The 25,836-nt window shown below is 34.8% G+C and overlaps 2 protein-coding genes across 14 annotated transcripts in view; both read right to left on the reverse strand.

The window, feature by feature from the left end:
• Positions 1-25,836, reverse strand: part of Snoo (Sno oncogene) — a 589,115-nt gene that overhangs the window by 142,661 nt on the left and 420,618 nt on the right. The gene's annotated exons all lie outside the window — the stretch shown is intronic.
• The window catches only part of LOC141392762 (uncharacterized), a 42,776-nt gene continuing 18,109 nt past the window's right edge, over positions 1,170-25,836 (reverse strand). The window contains exon 2 of the mRNA XM_073965729.1: positions 1,170-4,776. Coding sequence (XP_073821830.1) covers positions 2,775-4,121 — 1,347 coding nt within the window. The 5' untranslated portion in view covers positions 4,122-4,776 and the 3' untranslated portion in view covers positions 1,170-2,774. The remainder of the gene's footprint in view (positions 4,777-25,836) is intronic.

Raw genomic sequence — 25,836 nt, forward strand, 5'->3', positions numbered from 1 at the left:
GTGTGGGTCTTCTACATGTTCCACGCAGCAGGGACAATCAGGGGAGCAGTCAAGTCCAAAACGGTATAAATAGGACCTGAAACAGCCATGTCCGGAGAGAAATTGGGTGAGATAGAAGTTGAGATCTCCATGTTGCCTATTTGACCAAGTCTCCACATTTCGTATCAGCGAATACGTCCATCTTCCTTTTGTTGAAGCTGACCACTTGCTTTGCCATTCGATAGTGCTACGTCTTCTTGCGACGTCGGGATTTATATCGGTTTCCTGCGAATTCCGTAAATTGAATAATAATTCAGCTTCTCTTGCTAAGACATCAATAGGTATCATACCAGCGATAACATAGGCTGCATCGTCAGACACAGTCCTATAAGCGCAGCATACCCGTAGTGCTGCTAGTCTATAAACTGAACCAATCTTTGCATAGTACGTTGCGTACTTCATGGATTGTGCCCATATTGGTGCTGCATAGAGAATAATATTTTTTATAACTCCTGCTAGTATTTTTCTTCTTAGGTATCCAGGTCCCCTTGTGTTTGGCATAATACGACACAGCGCTCTACATGTTTTTTCAGCTTTTTCCTTTACGTAATCTAAATGATTCTTAAAGGACAGGCGATTGTCTATCATAACGCCTAGATATTTAAGGCTTTCCGCTGTTGTGATTATACAGTCTCCAATTTTAATATTTATTCTTTCTACAACTCTACGACTTGTGATTAAGACAGCTTCCGTTTTTTGATCGGCTAATGCCAGGCCTTTTGAAAACAGCCATGATTTAACCAAATGTATGCTGACTTCTGAGACTGTTCTTGCCTCTTCGATTGTTTTTGCAACTACAACTAGCGCAATATCATCCGCAAACCCAATGATATTAGCTTTCTCTGGAAGTTGTAGCCTTAAAACGCCATCGTACATTACATTCCATAGTAGCGGTCCAAGAACAGAACCTTGTGGTACTCCTCCTGTTATTTTGTACTCCTTCATACCTTCTTCAGTCTCATACATCAGGATTCTGTTGCGGAAGTAGTCCTGGAGTATAGCAAGAAGGTATGCCGGGACATTTAACCGTCGAAGAGCGTTTAAAATATTCTCCCAATTAGCTGTGTTGAAAGCATTTTTAACATCTAGTGTTATAACCACACAATATTCTTTCGTCCCTTTTTTCCAGCTTTGACCATGTACTGCTACCTTTGCGATGTCGGTTACCATTTTTATAGCATCAATCGTAGATCTCTTTTTTCTGAAGCCAAATTGACTTTCTGACAAACCTTCTGCGCGCTCGATGCACTCTTCGAGTCTATCGCGGATAATACTCTCAAGGAGTTTTCCGCATGTATCGATCATACATAGTGGGCGGTATGATGAGGGGTTTTCCAGAGGCTTGCCTTTTTTAGGCAGTAGCACTAACCTTTGCCTCTTCCATATCGATGGAAAAGATCCATATTCCAAACATGCGTTAAGCATTCTGAGCATCTGTTCACCACAGCATTCCACAATCTCCTTTAGGACATAGTTGGGAATTCCATCTAGGCCAGGCGCTTTAGAGTCATCGAATTTCGAGACTGCACGATTTATTTCCGCTGGTGTAACCCGGGGGTAAACAAAATGGCCACCAGGGTCCCATGTTTGCCATGATGTTGCCGCTTGGTGAGGAAAGAGGTGGTTCACAATGTTATTTAGTGTGCTAGCATCCGTAGGAGTGCTTGAGCCGAAGCATTTCAATTTCTTAGTTACAATTTTGTACGCTAGTCCAAACGGCTGGTTTTCTAAATCATCGCAAATAGAGAGAAAACATGCTCTTTTGCTTCTTTGTATGGCTTTTTTAAGGGCTTTCTTCTTCATCTTGAGATCTTGTCTATGAACTTCATTGTCTTCTCTATCACGAGTTCTTACAAAACGTCTTCTAGCACGAAGGCACTCTTTGCGTAGGTCGGCTATTTCAGCGTTCCACCAATGTACTGGGGCTTTGTTGACTCCTCGCTTCCTTTTTTGCATCGATGCATTGCATGCTTGTGTTGCCCGAAGAATGAGCTCTTCTGCCATATTTTCGGGAGTTCCTTGTAGATCTGTACCTTCCATACATATGGTGAATATATCTTTATCAAACGACCCTCTTTTCCAACCAGATATTTCAGGCGTTCGAACCGATCTTCTTGATGTTGTGGTCTCATTTTGGGTAATGAGTATTGCATTATGATCACTATAGGTGAATATGTCACTGACTTGCCAGTTAAATTGGGTATAATTGTTTGTACTGACAAACGCGATGTCGATTATGGAACTAGCGCCATTTCTGCTGAATGTTGGATTACTACCAGTGTTTAAAAGCTCCACGTCTAGTTGAGCAAACGATTCCAATAGTATTCGACCCCTTTCGTTTGTTCTTGGGCAGCCCCATTCTGTAGCCCAAGCATTAAAGTCGCCTGCTATCAAAATTGGCCTTCTGGATGCAGCATCATTTGCTAGATTGGTAATAATACTTTTGTACACTTCAATATCATATCTCGGGGGTATGTAACTGCTGTAGATTGTTAATCCGGCGACAGTAGCGCGTACAAATCCGGGTTCAGAATTCAAAACATTTTGTGCTGGTCTGTGTATAGACCAGATCGAGGTTGTGCCAGACGTATCACATAACCAATTTGGTGAGCTGATGTTCTTGTATGGCTCGCTAATAATTGCTACATCCACCTCTTGTTCTCGAACTGTCTGTTTTAATAAATCTTGAGCAGCTTCACAATGATTTAAATTAATTTGTAATAATTTCATAGAGATCATCTAAGTTGGCGTAGAGCTTCCTTGTATCTCGGGCACACAGTCGATCCAGTGATGTGACTACGGTCTAGTGGATCCTTACATAGCATGCACTTCGGAGGGTTTTTACAAGTAGCAACCCTGTGACCAGCTTCTCCACAGCAAATGCAGCGACCTGAATTGTCGTTCGGGTTTTTACATCTAGCTGCCGTGTGTCCAAAGTCTAGGCATTTATAACACCTTCTTGGTATCAACTTTTCACGTATTCGACAGTCCGCCCATCCAATCCGTACTATTCTTTTCTCTAAAAGAATATTAGCAAGCGGGGAGCTTAAGAAAACTGTAGCAGTTTGTGTACCTCTGTAGGCCTTTCTTAAAGACTTTATTGCATGTGGTTGAAATTCTTTGAACTCGTCCGAAATGCCGCTAATAGCTTGTAGAATATCCTCTTTAGTAGACACGCCATCTATATCTTTAATTTCTATCGGTACTTCCTGGGTTAAGGCACGCACTTCAGCAGCTGGGCCTAACACATTTTCAATGGCTTCCCTAAACTCATTTGTGTTCTGGTGGGCTGGTTTATTTAGCTCTAACAATAGCTCACCCTTCTCTGTCTTTCTAATTGCTTTCACATTTTGACCTAGGACAGCCAGCTTTGATTCACTCTTCACTTGCTTCAGAATGTCTGAATATGAGGAATCTCCACATGTTTTTATTATTAATGCATCTGGTTTATTGGACTTCCTTTTCTTTCTTGACCTTGGTTGGACTTTATTCCAATCAGCTGCCTTGTGTATGGTGTCAGATCTTCCCACGTTCTCATTGGTCACTTCTTCCGCTGTTTTTATTTCCTGCTTATTAGTTTTCGGTGGGACTTCTTTCTTCTTTTTTGTCTTATTCTCTTTAGGGCTCTGAGTTTTTGGACCTCTTTTCAACGCAGGTGTTGTTGGCGTACTTGGTTGTTTTGGTTTAATCCATGCTTCTGTTTGGGTCTGCTTATTGTCTACCTGACCCATTTTACGTATGTCAGCTTCTTTGTTCAGATCGTCAGCTACTTTTAAATATATCGCCTGTATCTCTCTCATCATGGACTGAATATCCTTGTGGATGTTATTTTTCGATTTAACGAAATCATCCAACTGGGCTATTTTTCTTCCGAGCCTCTTGAGATTTTCGCTTCCAGAAAATTTATTTTTAGGCATGCCTTCATCTGCATTGTTAGATGTCGCCATCACAATTACCGAAGTTCTTCCTAATGGGGAATCTACACCTCCCATATTTTCAACTCGTAGACCCGAGCATCTTCCCAGTGGGGTTTCTTCAACCTCTATGTTTGTTCTTTTGGTTTCTTGGTTTTCTTCGTTCATTTTAGGTTTCGTGGTCCCAACTCAAAGCCGCTATCTCCGCTCGCAAAATGTGCAGTCACGTTAAGATCCCATGGGTCCCTATTTCTAGGTCCATGCGAGGGTTGACGGAAGACCCTCATGAGATCTCCCGTTCAGAGCCAGATCCGTGTTAATCGGGAATGTACATCCGAACCTACACTGCCAACTTAATGGGACGAGCATTGAACGTACTTTGAGACTTGCCAGGTTTTAACGGGACGGAGGCAGCTGTGGTATTAGCCTGAAAGCCATTTCTGTAAGGTTCCACCCCGACATACTCAGGTTCCAGAATACCACAGCCGTCAGCCCAGGGTTCATCAATTCCAAATCGTAGTCCAGTAATGCCATAATCAAGATCGTGCTGGCTTGATCTTGATGCCTTTCGGCTGGATTCCATTTTCTTCCATGTATAGGGTTTGACTGGGGATAACCACGGAGTCGTCACCTCCTTTCCAAACCTCTCTTGAGGCGGTCCCCTACGGTGGAATACATAATTGTGGGCGGTATTCACTCGCCCCGACACAGGGTTTCTCAGAGCACTTGCACCATTTTGGTACGCTCTCCACACCTGCCAAAACTAGGGTCCGCGGGGTCGTTACTCCCGTTATCCTCTCCTGAGGATACCCTTGCGGTATCACTTCAGGTAGTATATAAAGACTCCCTACAGGTAGTCTATAAATACTTCATTTCAGGTAGTCCATAAAGACAACCTTCAGGTAGTATATAACTACTCCAATAGGACCTACAAAGACTCTTGTTAAGTGGTCCACAAAGACTACCTTCAAGTAATCAACAAAGTCTCCCAGTAGGTAGTCTATAAGGACAACCTTCATATAGTCTATAAAGCCTCACCACAGGTAGTCTATAAAGACTCCCTTCAGGTAGTCAATAAAGTCTCCCTTCAGGTAGTCTATAAAGACCCCCTTTAGGTAGTCTATAAAGACTCCCTTTAGGTAGTCTAAAAATACTCCATTCAGGTAGTCTATGTGAAAATGTGAATGTTTTTTCAAATAATATCTGACCACAAAACGTGGATTTTTAAAGAATATTTTTTCAACCAACATCTGACCACAAAACGTGGATTTTTAAAGAATATTTTTTCAACCAACATTTCGCCACAAAACGTGGATTTTTAAAGAATATTTTTTCAACCAACATCTGTCCACAAAACGTGGATTTTTAAAGAATATTTTTTCAACCAACATTTGGCCACAAAACGTGGATTTTTAAAGAATATTTTTTCAACCAACATTTGGCCACAAAACGTGGATTTTTAAAGAATATTTTTTCAACCAACATTTGGCCACAAAACGTGGATTTTTAAAGAATATTTTTTCAACCAAAATTTGGCCACAAAACGTGGATTTTTAAAGAATATTTTTTCAACCAACATTTGGCCACAAAACGTGGATTTTTAAAGAATATTTTTTCAACCAACATTTGGCCACAAAACGTGGATTTTTAAAGAATATTTTTTTAACCAACATTTGGCCACAAAACGTGGATTTTTAAAGAATATTTTTTCCACCAACATCTGACCACAAAACATGGATTTTTAAAGAAAAATTTTTCAACCAACATCTGACCACAAAACGTGGATTTTTAAAGAATATTTTTTCAACCAACATTTGGCCACAAAACGTGGATTTTTAAAGAATATTTTTTTAACCAACATTTGGCCACAAAACGTGGATTTTTAAAGAATATTTTTTCAACCAACATTTGGCCACAAAACGTGGATTTTTAAAGAATATTTTTTCAACCAACATTTGGCCACAAAACGTGGATTTTTAAAGAATATTTTTTCAACCAACATTTGGCCACAAAACGTGGATTTTTAAAGAATATTTTTTCAACCAACATCTGGCCACAAAACGTGGATTTTTAAAGAATATTTTTTTCAACCAACATCGGACCACAAAATGTGGATTTTTAAAGAATATTTTTTCAACCAACATTTGGACACAAAACGTGGATTTTTAAAGAATATTTTTTCAACCAACATTTGGCCACAAAACGTGGATTTTTAAAGAATATTTTTTTCAACCAACATCGGACCACAAAATGTGGATTTTTAAAGAATATTTTTTCAACCAACATCTGACCACAAAACGTGGATTTTTAAAGAATATTTTTTCAACCAACATTTGGCCACAAAACGTGGATTTTTAAAGAATATTTTTTCAACCAACATTTGGCCACAAAACGTGGATTTTTAAAGAATATTTTTTCAACCAACATCTGACCACAAAACGTGGATTTTTAAAGAATATTTTTTCAACCAACATTTGGCCACAAAACGTGGATTTTTAAAGAATATTTTTCAACCAACATTTGGCCACAAAACGTGGACTTTTAAAGAATATTTTTTCAACCACCACAAAACGTGGATTTTTAAAGAATATTTTTTCAACCAACATTTGGCCACAAAACGTGGATTTTTAAAGAATATTTTTTCAACCAACATTTGACCACAAAACGTGGATTTTTAAAGAATATTTTTTCAACCAACATTTGGCCACAAAACGTGGATTTTTAAAGAATATTTTTTCAACCAACATTTGACCACAAAACGTGGATTTTTAAAGAATATTTTTTCAACCAACATTTGGCCACAAAACGTGGATTTTTAAAGAATATTTTTTCAACCAACATTTGACCACAAAACGTGGATTTTTAAAGAATATTTTTTCAACCAACATTTGGCCACAAAACGTGGATTTTTAAAGAATATTTTTTCAACCAACATTTGGCCACAAAACGTGGATTTTTAAAGAATATTTTTTCAACCAACATTTGACCACAAAACGTGGATTTTTAAAGAATATTTTTTCAACCAACATTTGGCCACAAAACGTGGATTTTTAAAGAATATTTTTTCAACCAACATTTGGCCACAAAACGTGGATTTTTAAAGAATATTTTTTCAACCAACATCTGACCACAAAACGTGGATTTTTAAAGAATATTTTTTCAACTAACATCCGACCACAAAACGTGGATTTTTAAAGAATATTTTTTCAACCAACATTTGGCCACAAAACGTGGATTTTTAAAGAATATTTTTTCAACCAACATTTGGCCACAAAACGTGGATTTTTAAAGAATATTTTTTCAACCAACATTTGACCACAAAACGTGGATTTTTAAAGAATATTTTTTCAACCAACATTTGGCCACAAAACGTGGATTTTTAAAGAATATTTTTCAACCAACATTTGGCCACAAAACGTGGACTTTTAAAGAATATTTTTTCAACCACCACAAAACGTGGATTTTTAAAGAATATTTTTTCAACCAACATTTGGCCACAAAACGTGGATTTTTAAAGAATATTTTTTCAACCAACATTTGACCACAAAACGTGGATTTTTAAAGAATATTTTTTCAACCAACATTTGGCCACAAAACGTGGATTTTTAAAGAATATTTTTTCAACCAACATTTGACCACAAAACGTGGATTTTTAAAGAATATTTTTTCAACCAACATTTGGCCACAAAACGTGGATTTTTAAAGAATATTTTTTCAACCAACATTTGACCACAAAACGTGGATTTTTAAAGAATATTTTTTCAACCAACATTTGGCCACAAAACGTGGATTTTTAAAGAATATTTTTTCAACCAACATTTGGCCACAAAACGTGGATTTTTAAAGAATATTTTTCAACCAACATTTGGCCACAAAACGTGGACTTTTAAAGAATATTTTTTCAACCACCACAAAACGTGGATTTTTAAAGAATATTTTTTCAACCAACATTTGGCCACAAAACGTGGATTTTTAAAGAATATTTTTTCAACTAACATCCGACCACAAAACGTGGATTTTTAAAGAATATTTTTTCAACCAACATTTGGCCACAAAACGTGGATTTTTAAAGAATATTTTTTCAACCAACATTTGGCCACAAAACGTGGATTTTTAAAGAATATTTTTTCAACCAACATTTGACCACAAAACGTGGATTTTTAAAGAATATTTTTTCAACCAACATTTGGCCACAAAACGTGGATTTTTAAAGAATATTTTTCAACCAACATTTGGCCACAAAACGTGGACTTTTAAAGAATATTTTTTCAACCACCACAAAACGTGGATTTTTAAAGAATATTTTTTCAACCAACATTTGGCCACAAAACGTGGATTTTTAAAGAATATTTTTTCAACCAACATTTGACCACAAAACGTGGATTTTTAAAGAATATTTTTTCAACCAACATTTGGCCACAAAACGTGGATTTTTAAAGAATATTTTTTCAACCAACATTTGACCACAAAACGTGGATTTTTAAAGAATATTTTTTCAACCAACATTTGGCCACAAAACGTGGATTTTTAAAGAATATTTTTTCAACCAACATTTGACCACAAAACGTGGATTTTTAAAGAATATTTTTTCAACCAACATTTGGCCACAAAACGTGGATTTTTAAAGAATATTTTTTCAACCAACATTTGGCCACAAAACGTGGATTTTTAAAGAATATTTTTTCAACCAACATTTGACCACAAAACGTGGATTTTTAAAGAATATTTTTTCAACCAACATTTGGCCACAAAACGTGGATTTTTAAAGAATATTTTTTCAACCAACATTTGGCCACAAAACGTGGATTTTTAAAGAATATTTTTTCAACCAACATCTGACCACAAAACGTGGATTTTTAAAGAATATTTTTTCAACTAACATCCGACCACAAAACGTGGATTTTTAAAGAATATTTTTTCAACCAACATTTGGCCACAAAACGTGGATTTTTAAAGAATATTTTTTCAACCAACATTTGGCCACAAAACGTGGATTTTTAAAGAAAAATTTTTCAACCAACTTCTGACCACAAAATGTGGATTTTTAAAGAATATTTTTTCAACCAACATCTGACCACAAAACGTGGATTTTTAAAGAATATTTTTTCAACCAACATTTGGCCACAAAACGTGGATTTTTAAAGAATATTTTTCAACCAACATTTGGCCACAAAACGTGGACTTTTAAAGAATATTTTTTCAACCACCACAAAACGTGGATTTTTAAAGAATATTTTTTCAACCAACATTTGGCCACAAAACGTGGATTTTTAAAGAATATTTTTTCAACTAACATCCGACCACAAAACGTGGATTTTTAAAGAATATTTTTTCAACCAACATTTGGCCACAAAACGTGGATTTTTAAAGAATATTTTTTCAACCAACATTTGACCACAAAACGTGGATTTTTAAAGAATATTTTTTCAACCAACATTTGGCCACAAAACGTGGATTTTTAAAGAATATTTTTTCAACCAACATTTGGCCACAAAACGTGGATTTTTAAAGAATATTTTTTCAACCAACATCTGACCACAAAACGTGGATTTTTAAAGAATATTTTTTCAACTAACATCCGACCACAAAACGTGGATTTTTAAAGAATATTTTTTCAACCAACATTTGGCCACAAAACGTGGATTTTTAAAGAATATTTTTTCAACCAACATTTGGCCACAAAACGTGGATTTTTAAAGAATATTTTTTCAACCAACATTTGACCACAAAACGTGGATTTTTAAAGAATATTTTTTCAACCAACATTTGGCCACAAAACGTGGATTTTTAAAGAATATTTTTCAACCAACATTTGGCCACAAAACGTGGACTTTTAAAGAATATTTTTTCAACCACCACAAAACGTGGATTTTTAAAGAATATTTTTTCAACCAACATTTGGCCACAAAACGTGGATTTTTAAAGAATATTTTTTCAACCAACATTTGACCACAAAACGTGGATTTTTAAAGAATATTTTTTCAACCAACATTTGGCCACAAAACGTGGATTTTTAAAGAATATTTTTCAACCAACATTTGGCCACAAAACGTGGACTTTTAAAGAATATTTTTTCAACCACCACAAAACGTGGATTTTTAAAGAATATTTTTTCAACCAACATTTGGCCACAAAACGTGGATTTTTAAAGAATATTTTTTCAACCAACATTTGACCACAAAACGTGGATTTTTAAAGAATATTTTTTCAACCAACATTTGGCCACAAAACGTGGATTTTTAAAGAATATTTTTTCAACCAACATTTGACCACAAAACGTGGATTTTTAAAGAATATTTTTTCAACCAACATTTGGCCACAAAACGTGGATTTTTAAAGAATATTTTTTCAACCAACATTTGACCACAAAACGTGGATTTTTAAAGAATATTTTTTCAACCAACATTTGGCCACAAAACGTGGATTTTTAAAGAATATTTTTTCAACCAACATTTGGCCACAAAACGTGGATTTTTAAAGAATATTTTTTCAACCAACATTTGACCACAAAACGTGGATTTTTAAAGAATATTTTTTCAACCAACATTTGGCCACAAAACGTGGATTTTTAAAGAATATTTTTTCAACCAACATTTGGCCACAAAACGTGGATTTTTAAAGAATATTTTTTTAACCAACATCTGACCACAAAACGTGGATTTTTAAAGAATATTTTTTCAACTAACATCCGACCACAAAACGTGGATTTTTAAAGAATATTTTTTCAACCAACATTTGGCCACAAAACGTGGATTTTTAAAGAATATTTTTTCAACCAACATTTGGCCACAAAACGTGGATTTTTAAAGAAAAATTTTTCAACCAACTTCTGACCACAAAATGTGGATTTTTAAAGAATATTTTTTCAACCAACATCTGACCACAAAACGTGGATTTTTAAAGAATATTTTTGCAACCAACATCTGACCACAAAACGTGGATTTTTAAAGAATATTTTTCAACCAACATCTGACCACAAAACGTGGATTTTTAAAGAATATTTTTTCAACCAACATTTGGCCACAAAATGTGGATTTTTAAAGAATATTTTTTCAACCAACATCTGACCACAAAACGTGGATTTTTAAAGAATATTTTTTCAACCAACATCTGACCACAAAACGTGGATTTTTAAAGAATATTTTTCAACCAACATCTGACCACAAAACGTGGATTTTTAAAGAATATTTTTTCAACCAACATCTGGCCACAAAACGTGGATTTTTAAAGAATATTTTTTCAACCAACATTTGGCCACAAAACCTGGATTTTTAAAGAATATTTTTTCAACCAACATTTGGCCACAAAACGTGGATTTAAAGAATATTTTTTCAACCAACATTTGGCCACAAAACCTGGATTTTTAAAGAATATTTTTTCAACCAACATTTGGCCACAAAACGTGGATTTTTAAAGAATATTTTTTCAACCAACATTTGGCCACAAAACGTGGATTTTTAAAGAATATTTTTCAACCAACATTTGGCCACAAAACGTGGACTTTTAAAGAATATTTTTTCAACCACCACAAAACGTGGATTTTTAAAGAATATTTTTTCAACCAACATTTGGCCACAAAACGTGGATTTTTAAAGAATATTTTTTCAACCAACATTTGGCCACAAAAAGTGGATTTTTAAAGAATATTTTTTCAACCAACATTTGGCCACAAAACGTGGATTTTTAAAGAATATTTTTTCAACCAACATCTGACCACAAAACGTGGATTTTTAAAGAATATTTTTCAACCAACATCTGACCACAAAACGTGGATTTTTAAAGAATATTTTTTCAACCAACATTTGGCCACAAAACGTGGATTTTTAAAGAATATTTTTTCAACCAACATTTGGCCACAAAACGTGGATTTTTAAAGAATATTTTTTCAACCAACATTTGGCCACAAAACTTGGATTTTTAAGAAATATTTTTTCAACCAACATCTGACCACAAATTGTGGATTTTTAAAGAATATTTTTTCAACCAACATTTGACCACAAAACGTGGATTTTTAAAGAATATTTTTTCAACCAACATTTGGCCACAAAACGTGGATTTTTAAAGAATATTTTTTCAACCAACATTTGGCCACAAAACGTGGATTTTTAAAGAATATTTTTTCAACCAACATTTGGCCACAAAACGTGGATTTTTAAAGAATATTTTTTCAACCAACATTTGGCCACAAAACGTGGATTTTTAAAGAATATTTTTTCAACCAACATCTGACCACAAAACGTGGATTTTTAAAGAATATTTTTTCAACCAACATCTGACCACAAAACGTGGATTTTTAAAGAAAAAATTTTCAACCAACATCTGACCACAATACTTGGATTTTTAAAGAATATTTTTTCAACCAACATTTGGCCACAAAACGTGGATTTTTAAAGAATATTTTTTCAACCAACATTTGGCCACAAAACGTGGATTTTTAAAGAATATTTTTTCCAGTGTTCGAAAAGAAACAGTACACTAAAATAACGTACCGAACCAGGTACGGTATCACTAAAAAATATTTTAGTGTACCATACCGGTACGCAACCACTAAAAAATATTTTAGCGTACCGTACCGGAGCACAACGAAAATCGTAGTGAACCGCAGTCGGTACACTAAAAAATCGTAGCGTACCGCAGTCGGTACACTAAAATATCGTTGTGTACCACTGGTCGGTTCACTAAAAAAATAACGTACCGGTAATGTACCACACATGTTTTTTTTTAATTATGAGGAAATATGAATTGTTATATGCTTTCTTGGGAAAGAAGGCAAGTATAATAAATAAAATTCAATATTGTATAAATTAATTACATTTTAATCGTTTTTAAATATTGAGAAAATTACTAGAAAATATGATGTTGTTTAAAAAATCGTGAATTATAAAATCATTTACATGAATGAGTAGAGAATAATTTTACTCTTTTGATGTCATTAGCATTTTTTGGAAAAAGATTATTCAGAAAAATTTAATATTTGCTATACAATCCACATTAATATTACCAGTACCAACAAAAATACCCATCTATTTTGTTTGTAGCGAACAGTACTGTTCATCACTAAGGTTTTTTTTTCCAAGCTATGTTTATTTACACATTTAAAAGTATTTGTAGCCAAATTACAAATTTTAATATGATTTTTTCAATATGGAATGTATTTATCATAACACCAGTATGAGGTTACTAATTGACGTCATAAGGATGTTTAAAAATCCCCTCGTGCAAAATCATTATTATTGGCGGCACCAATAACAGAAAATCTATTCATAGCAAGGTAATGTGGACGATCAACGAGAATTTTGCCTGTTACTTTGTGGTACTACTAAAATGGACGAAGCAGTAAAAATTCGTAGTTCGTATTGTTGGAACTATGAAAATAATATACATATCTGTAATGTAACATACATGTGTTTTTATGAATTATGAGAAAATGTAAAATTTTTAATGTTTTTTTGTTTTATTATGGAAGACTATATAAATTGACCCCATAATTGTGTTATATATGTATATCCAAAATATTTGTATAAAGTAATAAGGCACGTGTTGGTGTCACATTGATGTTTTTTTGGCCAAACTAACAGTGGAAAAAATACAGATATAGCGCGCCAAAACTGAAAAAAAAACACATACGCCTATGTAAAAATTATTGGTGCAGTATTGATCTAAGATGTCCACAGAATCTAACGACAGTTAAAATAATTTGTTTTACATCAGCCAAAGCGGAATAACGTTTAATTTTTTGCTCACAATTTATGGACTGGTTTTTATAATATATTTTAGTAGTAAATTTGCGATCGTCGTATGCAGTCTTCCTACAAAGTAATTTTAAAGCTTTTCGTGAAGACAGGTGAGTAAAAAATATTTTATATAATATGTTATTTATTGTAACTCGGATTTTACACATATGTAAATCACGTGACATCCGCTTTTCTTTCAAATTCTGTACTTTGTTAAAGCTATTTAGTAGGGAGTGTCGCGGAATGGCGCGTAGATTTTTTTATTTTATTTTTAGTACATATAGTTCTTACCAAATTTGTAAAGTTTTAGCTGCAACAAAATATTTTATAATTGTTTTTATTATTATTTTCTATCTAAAATTAGCAAAATTCGGGCGGTACATTTCTATGGGAGTCATATTAAAACATGAACCTGTGCAGACAATTCTCCGTCGGAATATTTTATACTCCCAACGTAGACTAAATGCCAAGTTTCAACTAATTCGGTTGGATAACGTGGCTACAACCTTCAAAATAATCAATATCGGCGGAACCGTTCTATGGGGGCTATATAAAAACGTGGACCTGTACCGAAAATTCTTATAGGAATGCATGTATAACCCCAACGGACACAAGATACCAAATCTAAGCCATTTCGGTTGGATAATGTGGTAGAAATCTTTAAAATACCGAAAATCGGCACGTACCGTTATATGGGTAAAAGTAGAAATTTACTAAATATATTTATAAATGAAGTACCCTTGTCAATCTATAGCTGTTCTTATCTAAATTATGGACAAACGTAAACGTATTCTACCAGCAGAAAGTTTGAGTTTTTGAGGCATTATTCTCATATTCTTACCATGGCAGAACTACCAGGTAGTGGTATCACACCAGCTGATCGAATATGAAAAGTAAAATCAATTTATAAAAAAATTATTTTTGTTGTAATTTCCCCAACAACATAAAGAAAGTTTTGACATAACATATTCAAATTTTTACGATGCCACTACCTGTGTAATTGTGCCATGATTCTTACCATTTTTTTGTTACCTATTACAAACGGATTTTATGTTTTATGCAATTTTATTTTAATTAATTCAAACATATCAACATTAAAACTTCAACAGAATAAACATATTAAAATTTTAAAATATATTAGCTGGAGACTTAATCTTTAGTGATCCGACTGTGGCTGTTTTGTTTGTTCATGTGGATTGGACAACAAACATAACCTTTCTATGAATTGACTTTTGCCGCAAATAAACATCCTTATGACACCAACATATTAACGTTATTCTTTTCCATTCATAGAAATGGTTTTATGATACATGCATTATCACCCCTTTTTACTTGTAAAAACTGTCTAATTATTTAACTAGGGAACAAATAATATTTAAAAAGCAGTGTTTTAATATGTACATTGACTACAAGGACCCTAATGAGCCCATAATAAAATTTTCTCAAAGCGAGTAAATAGAAATACATACATTAATAATATGGGTTTTAAACCTAATACTATAATAGAGGGTGGTTCACTAAAACTTCTTATAGAATTTATTAAAATATGTATTGGTTGGAAATTTTAGCTAATTTCATATTTTACACTCATTTTCTCAAAATTCGTATACCGACCGAATTTACCACATTCGTGCATTTAATTTATATAATCTTGAATTTTAGTTACTATTCTTGCCCTTATTCTCAAAAACATCAAACATATAATTTTTCATCACAATTTACAAAAAAACGCACGTGCGGTACATTACCGGTACGTTATGTTTTAGTGAACCGACCAGTGGTACACTACGATAATCGTACTGTACCGCAGTCGGTTCACTAAAAAATCGTAGCGTACCGCAGTCGGTACACTAAAAATCGTTGTGTACCGCAGTCGGTACAGTAAGATTTTCGTTGTGCTCCGGTACAGTATCACTAAAATATTTTTTAGTGTTTGTGTACCGGTACGGTACATTATCGTAGCGTACCTATCCACCTTTGTACGGTACAGAACGGTACGGTACGATTCCATAGTGTTTATTTTCGAACACTGATTTTTTCAACCAACATCTGACCACAAAACGTGGATTTTTAAAGAATATTTTTTCAACCAACATTTGGCCACAAAACGTGGATTTTTAAAGAATATTTTTTCAACCAACATTTGGCCACAAAACGTGGATTTTTAAAGAATATTTTTTCAACCAACATTTGGCCACAAAACGTGGATTTTTAAAGAATATTTTTTCAACCAACATTTGGCCACAAAACGTGGATTTTTAAAGAATATTTTTTCAACCAACATTTGGCCACAAAACGTGGATTTTTAAAGAATATTTTTTCAACCAACATCTGACCACAAAACGTGGATTTTTAAAGAAAAAATTTTCAACCAACATCCGACCACAAAAAGTGGGTTTTTTAAGAATAATTTTTCAACCAACATCTGACCACAATACTTGGATTTGTAAAGAATATTTTTTCAACCAACATTTGGCCACAAAACGTGGATTTTTAAAGAATATTTTTTCAACCAACATCTGACCACAAAACGTGGATTTTTAAAGAATATTTTTTCAACCAACATTTGGCCACAAAACGTGGATTTTTAAAGAATATTTTTTCAACCAACATCTGACCACAAAACGTGGATTTTTAAAGAATAATTTTTCAACCAACATCTGACCACAATACTTGGATTTTTAAAGAATATTTTTTCAACCAACATTTGGCCACAAAACGTGGATTTTTAAAGAATATTTTTTCAACCAACATTTGGCCACAAAACGTGGATTTTTAAAGAATATTTTTTCAACCAACATCTGACCACAAAGCGTGGATTTTTAAAGAATATTTTTTCAACCAACATCTGACCAAAAAACGTGGATTTTTAAAGAATATTTTTTCAACCAACATCTGACCACAAAACGTGGATTTTTAAAGAATATTTTTTCAACCAACATCTGACCACAAAGCGTGGATTTTTAAAGAATATTTTAACAACCAACACCTGACCACAAAACGTGGATTTTTAAAGAATATTTTTTCAACCAACATCTGACCACAAAACGTGGATTTTTAAAGAATATTTTTTCAACCAACATCTGACCACAAAGCGTGGATTTTTAAAGAATATTTTATCAACCAACACCTGACCACAAAACGTGGATTTTTAAAGAATATTTTTTCAACCAACATCTGACCACAAAACGTGGATTTTTAAAGAATATTTTTTCAACCAACATCTGACCACAAAACGTGGATTTTTAAAGAATATTTTTCAACCAACATCTGATCACAAAACGTGGATTTTTAAAGAATATTTTTTCAACCAACATCAGATCACAAAACGTGGATTTTTAAAGAATATTTTTTCAACCAACATTTGGCCACAAAACGTGGATTCTTAAAGAATATTTTTTCAACCAACATCTGACCACAAAGCGTGGATTTTTAAAGAATATTTTAACAACCAACACCTGACCACAAAACGTGGATTTTTAAAGAATATTTTTTCAACCAACATCTGACCACAAAACGTGGATTTTTAAAGAATATTTTATCAACCAACATCTGACCACAAAACGTGGATTTTTAAAGAATATTTTTTCAACCAACATCTGACCACAAAGCGTGGATTTTTAAAGAATATTTTATCAACCAACACCTGACCACAAAACGTGGATTTTTAAATAATATTTTTTCAACCAACATTTGGCCACAAAACGTGGATTTTTAAAGAATATTTTTTCAACCAACATTTGGCCACAAAACGTGGATTTTTAAAGAATATTTTTTCAACCAACATTTGGCCACAAAACGTGGATTTTTAAAGAATATTTTTTCAACCAACATTTGGCCACAAAACGTGGATTTTTAAAGAATATTTTTTCAACCAACATTTGGCCACAAAATGTGGATTTTTAAAGAATATTTTTTCAACCAACATCTGACCACAAAACGTGGATTTTTAAAGAATATTTTTGCAACCAACATCTGACAACAAAACGTGGATTTTTAAAGAATATTTTTTCAACCAACATCTGACCACAAAGCGTGGATTTTTAAAGAATATTTTAACAACCAACACCTGACCACAAAACGTGGATTTTTAAAGAATATTTTTTCAACCAACATCTGACCACAAAGCGTGGATTTTTAAAGAATATTTTATCAACCAACACCTGACCACAAAACGTGGATTTTTAAAGAATATTTTTTCAACCAACATCTGACCACAAAACGTGGATTTTTAAAGAATATTTTTTCAACCAACATCTGACCACAAAACGTGGATTTTTAAAGAATATTTTTCTCAACCAACATCTGACCACAAAACGTGGATTTTTAAAGAATATTTTTTCAACCAACATCTGACCACAAAGCGTGGATTTTTAAAGAATATTTTATCAACCAACACCTGACCACAAAACGTGGATTTTTAAAGAATATTTTTTCAACCAACATCTGACCACAAAACGTGGATTTTTAAAGAATATTTTTTCAACCAACATTTGGCCACAAAACGTGGATTTTTAAAGAATATTTTTTCAACCAACATTTGGCCACAAAACGTGGATTTTTAAAGAATATTTTTTCAACCAACATTTGGCCACAAAATGTGGATTTTTAAAGAATATTTTTTCAACCAACATCTGACCACAAAACGTGGATTTGTAAAGAATATTTTATCAACCAACATCTGACCACAAAACGTGGATTTTTAAAGAATATTTTTTCAACCAACATCTGACCACAAAGCGTGGATTTTTAAAGAATATTTTATCAACCAACACCTGACCACAAAACGTGGATTTTTAAATAATATTTTTTCAACCAACATTTGGCCACAAAACGTGGATTTTTAAAGAATATTTTTTCAACCAACATTTGGCCACAAAACGTGGATTTTTAAAGAATATTTTTTCAACCAACATTTGGCCACAAAACGTGGATTTTTAAAGAATATTTTTTCAACCAACATTTGGCCACAAAACGTGGATTTTTAAAGAATATTTTTTCAACCAACATTTGGCCACAAAATGTGGATTTTTAAAGAATATTTTTTCAACCAACATCTGACCACAAAACGTGGATTTTTAAAGAATATTTTTGCAACCAACATCTGACAACAAAACGTGGATTTTTAAAGAATATTTTTTCAACCAACATCTGACCACAAAGCGTGGATTTTTAAAGAATATTTTAACAACCAACACCTGACCACAAAACGTGGATTTTTAAAGAATATTTTTTCAACCAACATCTGACCACAAAGCGTGGATTTTTAAAGAATATTTTATCAACCAACACCTGACCACAAAACGTGGATTTTTAAAGAATATTTTTTCAACCAACATCTGACCACAAAACGTGGATTTTTAAAGAATATTTTTTCAACCAACATCTGACCACAAAACGTGGATTTTTAAAGAATATTTTTCTCAACCAACATCTGACCACAAAACGTGGATTTTTAAAGAATATTTTTTCAACCAACATCTGACCACAAAGCGTGGATTTTTAAAGAATATTTTATCAACCAACACCTGACCACAAAACGTGGATTTTTAAAGAATATTTTTTCAACCAACATCTGACCACAAAACGTGGATTTTTAAAGAATATTTTTTAAACCAACATCTGACCACAAAACGTGGATTTTTAAAGAATATTTTTCTCAACCAACATCTGACCACAAAACGTGGATTTTTAAAGAATATTTTTGCAACCAACATCTGACCACAAAACGTGGATTTTTAAAGAATATTTTTTCAACCAACATTTGGCCACAAAACGTGGATTTTTAAAGAATATTTTTTCAACCAACATTTGGCCACAAAACGTGGATTTTTAAAGAATATTTTTTCAACCAACATCTGACCACAAAACGTGGATTTTTAACGAATATTTTTTCAACCAACATCAGACCACAAAACGTGGATTTTTAACGAATATTTTTTCAACCAACATCAGACCACAAAACGTGGATTTTTAAAGAATATTTTTTCAACCAACATCTGACCACAAAGCGTGGATTTTTAAAGAATATTTTTTTAATCAACATCTGACCACAAAACGTGGATTTTTAAAAAATAATTGTTTAATCAGGCAGTCTTAAAAGATTCCCTGCAGGTAAATATGCCTTTCAGGGAGTCTATAAAGACTCCCTTCAGGTCGTCATTGAAGATTCCTTTCTGGTCGTCTGTAAACTTCTCAGTAATTCTTTTCCTTCATTTAGCCCAGTGTTCGGGCACTTCGGATTTATTTCTTTCATTTACTGATTGGTTTCATTCTTTGGGTTTCTACAACAAAATGCCTTTATTATTGTCGAGTGGGGCTACAATTACAGACCAACCGACAGACCAATCCACCATCCAGCAGGCTGGCGAACCATTGTCGTCGAACTGTCTGCGGTGGTAGCTAACAACAAACGAGTCGGAGAGAGATATCTAACAATAGTTTCTAAGCTTTTTTTTGCTAAAAAACAATTCTTTGTTTATTTCTATAACATAATAACATTACTGATGTTGTTGTTGCTATTTTTTCCTATTCATGCTTTATGATACATTGAATGTTTGTTTGTCAGTTGATCTGCCATCCAGCCAATCCGTAGAACTATGCATGGCATTGCATTGCCATGGAATTGCATTCTGTACTTTTTTTCTATTGTCATGCCAGCCATGCCATGCCATTCTCTATTATATTTTTTTTTACTTCTTTCAATCATTATTACTGTTGGTGTTGTTGTTGCTGCCGCTGCTATTTTTTTCTCTTCATACTGATCAAATGACAAGTAATCATTTTGTTTGTTAGTTGTCATAATTTTCTAGTGTCTATTGACAGTTTGGATCTTAGAGGAATGGAAGAAAAAAAGTCTAACAACAACTGATCTGCAGAATTGTCAAATTGGTTTTGTGTGTGCGGCCCAAAGGCTTGAAATGGTTAACTGTCATAGACTGGGAGTTGAGTGAATGAATGAATGTTGGTTGGCTTGGTGTGGCGGCGGTTAGGGCGTGTTTTAATTGACAATTGTCATGTTTTAAACCTTTTGACATTTTCCACTTTTGATTGATCTCACGAATTCGCAAACAAATAAATGAAAATGTTAATTGTTAAGCGCTAAGAGAATTGTCAAAACATAACCTGAAGAATTTGACAACAGGGTAATATGAAAAAAAAAACAACAAAATTAAATAAAATGTGAGTGGTATAGGTTATTAAAGGAATGCAATTGGTTTTCTATCAGATCTAGGCTTGTTTTGTTCAATAATCGGCCTAAAAAACACGGATTTTTTTAAGAATATCTTTTTGTTTATCTACTGTTTTTTGTAGCACATCTGGCCTACAAAACCCAGAATTTTAAGATTTTTGAAGTACTTTGAGCTTACAAAATGCGGAATTTTAAACAAACAATATTTGAAGCACTTTTAGTCTGCATAACATGGATTTAAAAAAAAAAACATATTTTTACAAGCACCATTACCCTAGAAAACGCGGATTTTTAAAGAATATTTTTTGAAGCTCCTTTAGCTTAGAAAATGTGGATTTATAAAGAATATTTGACGTAGGGGATTAAAGATACCAAGGAACGGTCCTGACCGGTTTTAACACGGCAAAACCCAGGATTTATCTTGGTCCCTCTTTCATTTCAAGTGGACACTGACCTACCCATGGTGTCACCTGGGGAACTGCCTTTAACACCCGTTAAAGGTAGTGAGCTAACATGTGCCGCGCGTTCACCCATAAGAACGTTAAAAACTTGGGTTTGGGCGTCGGGTTAGTAACCCTCCCCTAGAAAAAACAGCCTACTATGAAAAAACGAAAGAAAAGAAAAACAAACCCCTCTAAAGTTGACGAACCCCGGACCATGATCTGCAAATCTGCACCTGGAATGTTCGCACTCTTTATAGAGAAGGTGCAGTCTTCGCATTGGTAGACGTACTTGAAAAGTACAAGGCCGATATTACTGCCATACAGGAAATACGATGGATTGGGAAAGGCGTCACAACAACACTAAATGAGACGCACAGTATTATAGCTGCCATGACGTAAAGCATGAGTTTGGTTGCGGATTCGTAGTTAGTCGGAGACTAAAACATCTGGTATCCAGCTTCACCCCAGTGAATGAAAGACTTGCTGCAATTCGAATAAAAGCTAAATTCTTCAACATCAGCTTTATTTGCGCTCATGCTCCCACTGAAGAAAAGGACGAACAGACCAAAGATATATTTTACGAGCGCTTAGAAGAAACATATGACCGTTGCCCTGCCCATGACATTAAAATCATTCTAGGCGATTTTAATGCCAAAATTGGAAAGAAGAATATCTTTGGCCCAACAGTCGGCAAATTCAGTCTCCACAGTGAAACATCTGACAATGGTATGAGGCTGATAAACTTTGCAGCTGCAAAAATATGGTAGTTAGCAGTACCAGATTTAATCATCTCGATATTCATAAGGGCACCTGGCTGGCTCCAGATCAAAGAACAAGTAATCAAATTGATCATGTTGTGATAGATGGAAGACATTCATCGAGCGTGTTGGATGTACGATCGTTCCGAGGCGCAAACATTGATTCGGACCTCTACCTTGTTGCAGCAAAGGTACGTACCCGTCTAAACGTTGCAAATAAAGCACGAACAGACACAACGCGGAAGTTGGACATCGATAGGCTGCAAACACAACAGATAGCCACAGCATATTCCACTCAACTAGCCCAATTGCTTAACGCGAGCACTCCTTGTCCCGATAACATAACAACACAATGGCAAAATATTGCCCACTCTATGCAAACAGCCGCAAAATCCATACTTGGATACCAGAGACCTCCACCAAAGAATCCGTGGTATGACCAGGAGTGCCGTGCTGCTACCGAAGAAAAAAATGCGGCATATAGGCTACTTTACAATCCGTAGCAATGCGAAGAGCACGAGAGATACAGGAAGAAAAGGAGAGAGGAGAAACGTCTTTTCCGCAGGAAAAAGAGAGAGATGGAAAAGCGGGAGTGTGAAAAAATCGAGATGTACAGGTACCAGAATGAAGTCCGAAAATTCTACCAAAGAGTCAAGCATCAAACTGATGGCTTTGGTACAGGCACATCTTCCTGTAGAGACCAGCAAGGTAATTTGGTAACTCATACAGATAGTGTACTCAGGATATGGAAAGAACATTTTTCAAATCTGTTGGTATCCAATAGCAGCGAAGATGACGAAGATACCACAGTCCCAATCCCAGAAGATGGTATTGAATGTATACCGCCCAGCCAAGATGAGGTAAGGACAGCAATAAATCGACTGAAGAATAATAAGGCAGCAGGGGCCGATGGCTTACCATCTGAGCTGTTCAAAACCGGAGGCGACACGCTGATAAGGTGTATTCATCAGCTAGTTAGCACCATCTAGCAGGAAGAATGAGTACCCGACGATTGGAATCTGAGTATCCTGTGCCCCGTCCACAAAAAGGCAGATAAGACTGTATGCTCTAACTATAGGGGCATAAGTCTACTCCCTATTGCCTACAAGATCGTGTCAGGGATATTGTGCGAACGACTAAAGCCTATGGTTAACGAGATAATTGGACCATACCAATGCGGCTTTAGACCTGGCAAGTCCATCATTGACCAGATATTTACCCTGCGGCAAATCCTGGAGAAGACCCAAGAGATGTAGATCGACACCTACCACCTTTTTGTCGATTATAAAGCAGCCTTCGACAGCCCGCTGCGTTCAAAGGTATTCGAAGCCATGTCTGAATTTGGTATCCCCGCAAAGCTCATCCGGCTTTGTAAAATGACTTTAACTGAAATAGGATAGAACCTCTCCGAAGAGTTTGGTACCAAAAGAGGTTTCAGACAAGGAGACAGCCTTTCGTGTGACCTCTTCAACATCCTGCTAGAAAAGGTTATACGAGAGGCAAACGTCAAAAGAAGTGGCACAATCTACACCAATAGTCACATGTTACTTGCTTATGCTGATGATATAGACATCATGGGCCGATCAGTAAAAGAAGTAACTGATACCTTTATAAAGGTCGAAGGAGGATCTGCTAAAGTGGGTCTGGCGGTAAACGGTGAGAAGACCAAGTTGATGGTGTCGACGCGCAATGCGTCCATTGAGCTCGGACCGACTGTGGAAGTTGGTTCCTATAATATTGAGGTATTAAAAGACTTTGTATACCTTGGCACCGCCGTAAACACAACAAACGACATCAGTTGTGAAATAAAAAGAAGAATTGTATTGGCCAACAGATGCTACTATGGCTTAAGTAAGCACTTTAAAAACAAAGCCACAACTCGTCAAACAAAAATAACGCTTTACAAAACACTGATACTACCCGTGCTAATGTATGGGTCCGAAGCCTGGGTACTTGCGCAAGCAGATAAGGCAGTGCTTGGCGTGTTTGAGAGAAAAATTCTTCGAAAGATCTACGGACCGATCTGCGTTGACGGTGAATATCGACGTCGTATGAACCACGAGCTGTATCTGCTATACAAGGACATCAATATAGTTAAACGTATCGAGATGCAGCGATTACGTTGGCTAGGCCATATAAAAAGAATGAGCGATGATGAACCCGCTAAAAAGGCGTATAAATTTGAGCCACATGGCGGTGCATGCAGAATTGGCAGGCCAAAGAATAGATGGCGCAAACAAGTGGATGATGAGATGACAAGGCGCGGTATTCCAGAGTGCAAAGCACTCCCTCCCACTCCTTGCTGGAGTAGTTTCAATTCATGCATTTAAATCAAAAGTTTTCTGTAAGGATATGCAAATTTATATGTTTTTTTACCCTTTATTATGATGAGTATTCTGTTTTGATTGGAGTAGTTTTACAGCCTTTCCTTATTAATTTTTAGCTACTATATTAAGTTATGCAATTTGTTACTTTAAGCTCAAATGTAGTATACAGCCCTAAGGTTGAAAGACTGGGCATTATAAAATGGAAATAAATTGAATTGAAATTGAATTGAAATAGAGAGAATTGGAGATCTTTTCTTAGTTCGGTCTATGGAACAAATGTTCTGTAATGGACCAGCTAAGTAAGTAAGTAAGTGAGTTTCTCGAAGACTTTAGATAAAAAAGGTAGTATAGCAATAGGCCGATATTCCATATTCGATTTCGGGACAGGAACAATTTTGGCATGTTTCCAGAGGGTGGAAAAAGTACTTGTGGTCAGTATTGTGTTGAAAAGATAAGGAAAATAAGGTAGAAGGAGTGGTAGGAGTATACGGACAAACTTAGGATCAATACCGTCGGAACCAATGGCATTCGACTTAACACTCCTAAAACTACGTAAGACTTCGTCATTGGTGACGCAACGGTATTCAAAAGATACCTCACCAGATATATTGTCATTAGATGCACTAAGGTCTGCAGGATTAGCTGGGATGTCGATAAATGATTTGTTGAGGCCATTAACATCACATTGAACGGAAGTAATATTAGTTGGTTTTCCAGCACCAATTTCATTAATGAGTTTCCACTTACTCTTGGAGCATAATGCGGAACTAAATCGAGTAGAGTAATATTCCATTTTGGCAAGATTTATAAGACTACTTACTCTCCTCCGCGCGGAGCGAAATTCCTCGTGTAGTTCAGGTATCTTATAGTGCTTCCATTTATTATAAGCTATGTCTCTATCTGCAATACAAGCTTTGATAGTCGAGTTGAACCACGGTTTACTTTTCATATTGACTCGCTTAGTTTTTATTGGAACCGTCTCATTGTAAAGAAACATGACATTTTTCTGCATAAATTCCGAATGCCGATCAACGGAAGTTAAATAATATATTTCATCCCAATTGATGCATTGACATTTATTTACCAAAACTCCATAGTTCATCCTATTGAAGTCGCGAATTGAATAGGTTTGTTCAGCAGACAGAAGATTAAAATTGTAACTAAGAAATATGAGGTCATGTTTGGAAAAACATGACGCTGAAAATTGATCGTATAAGAAGATATTACTGGGATCCAGTAGCGTATTAGTAGTCGACGAAAAGTGAGTAGGTAAGGTCTTGGAGTATGGCAAGGTCAATATTAATATTTGGTCTATATAAACAACCAATTAACATTTTAGTATTGCCAGATTTAACCTCTATGAACACATGTTCAATTTCATCACTTTGTATAGATTTAGTAATAAGTGTAACATTTCTATTGTTTTTTG

This window comes from Musca autumnalis, unplaced genomic scaffold (genome assembly GCF_047663935.1).
Source record: "Musca autumnalis isolate F117 unplaced genomic scaffold, ASM4766393v1 scaffold_2, whole genome shotgun sequence".
Taxonomy (NCBI): domain Eukaryota; kingdom Metazoa; phylum Arthropoda; class Insecta; order Diptera; family Muscidae; genus Musca; species Musca autumnalis.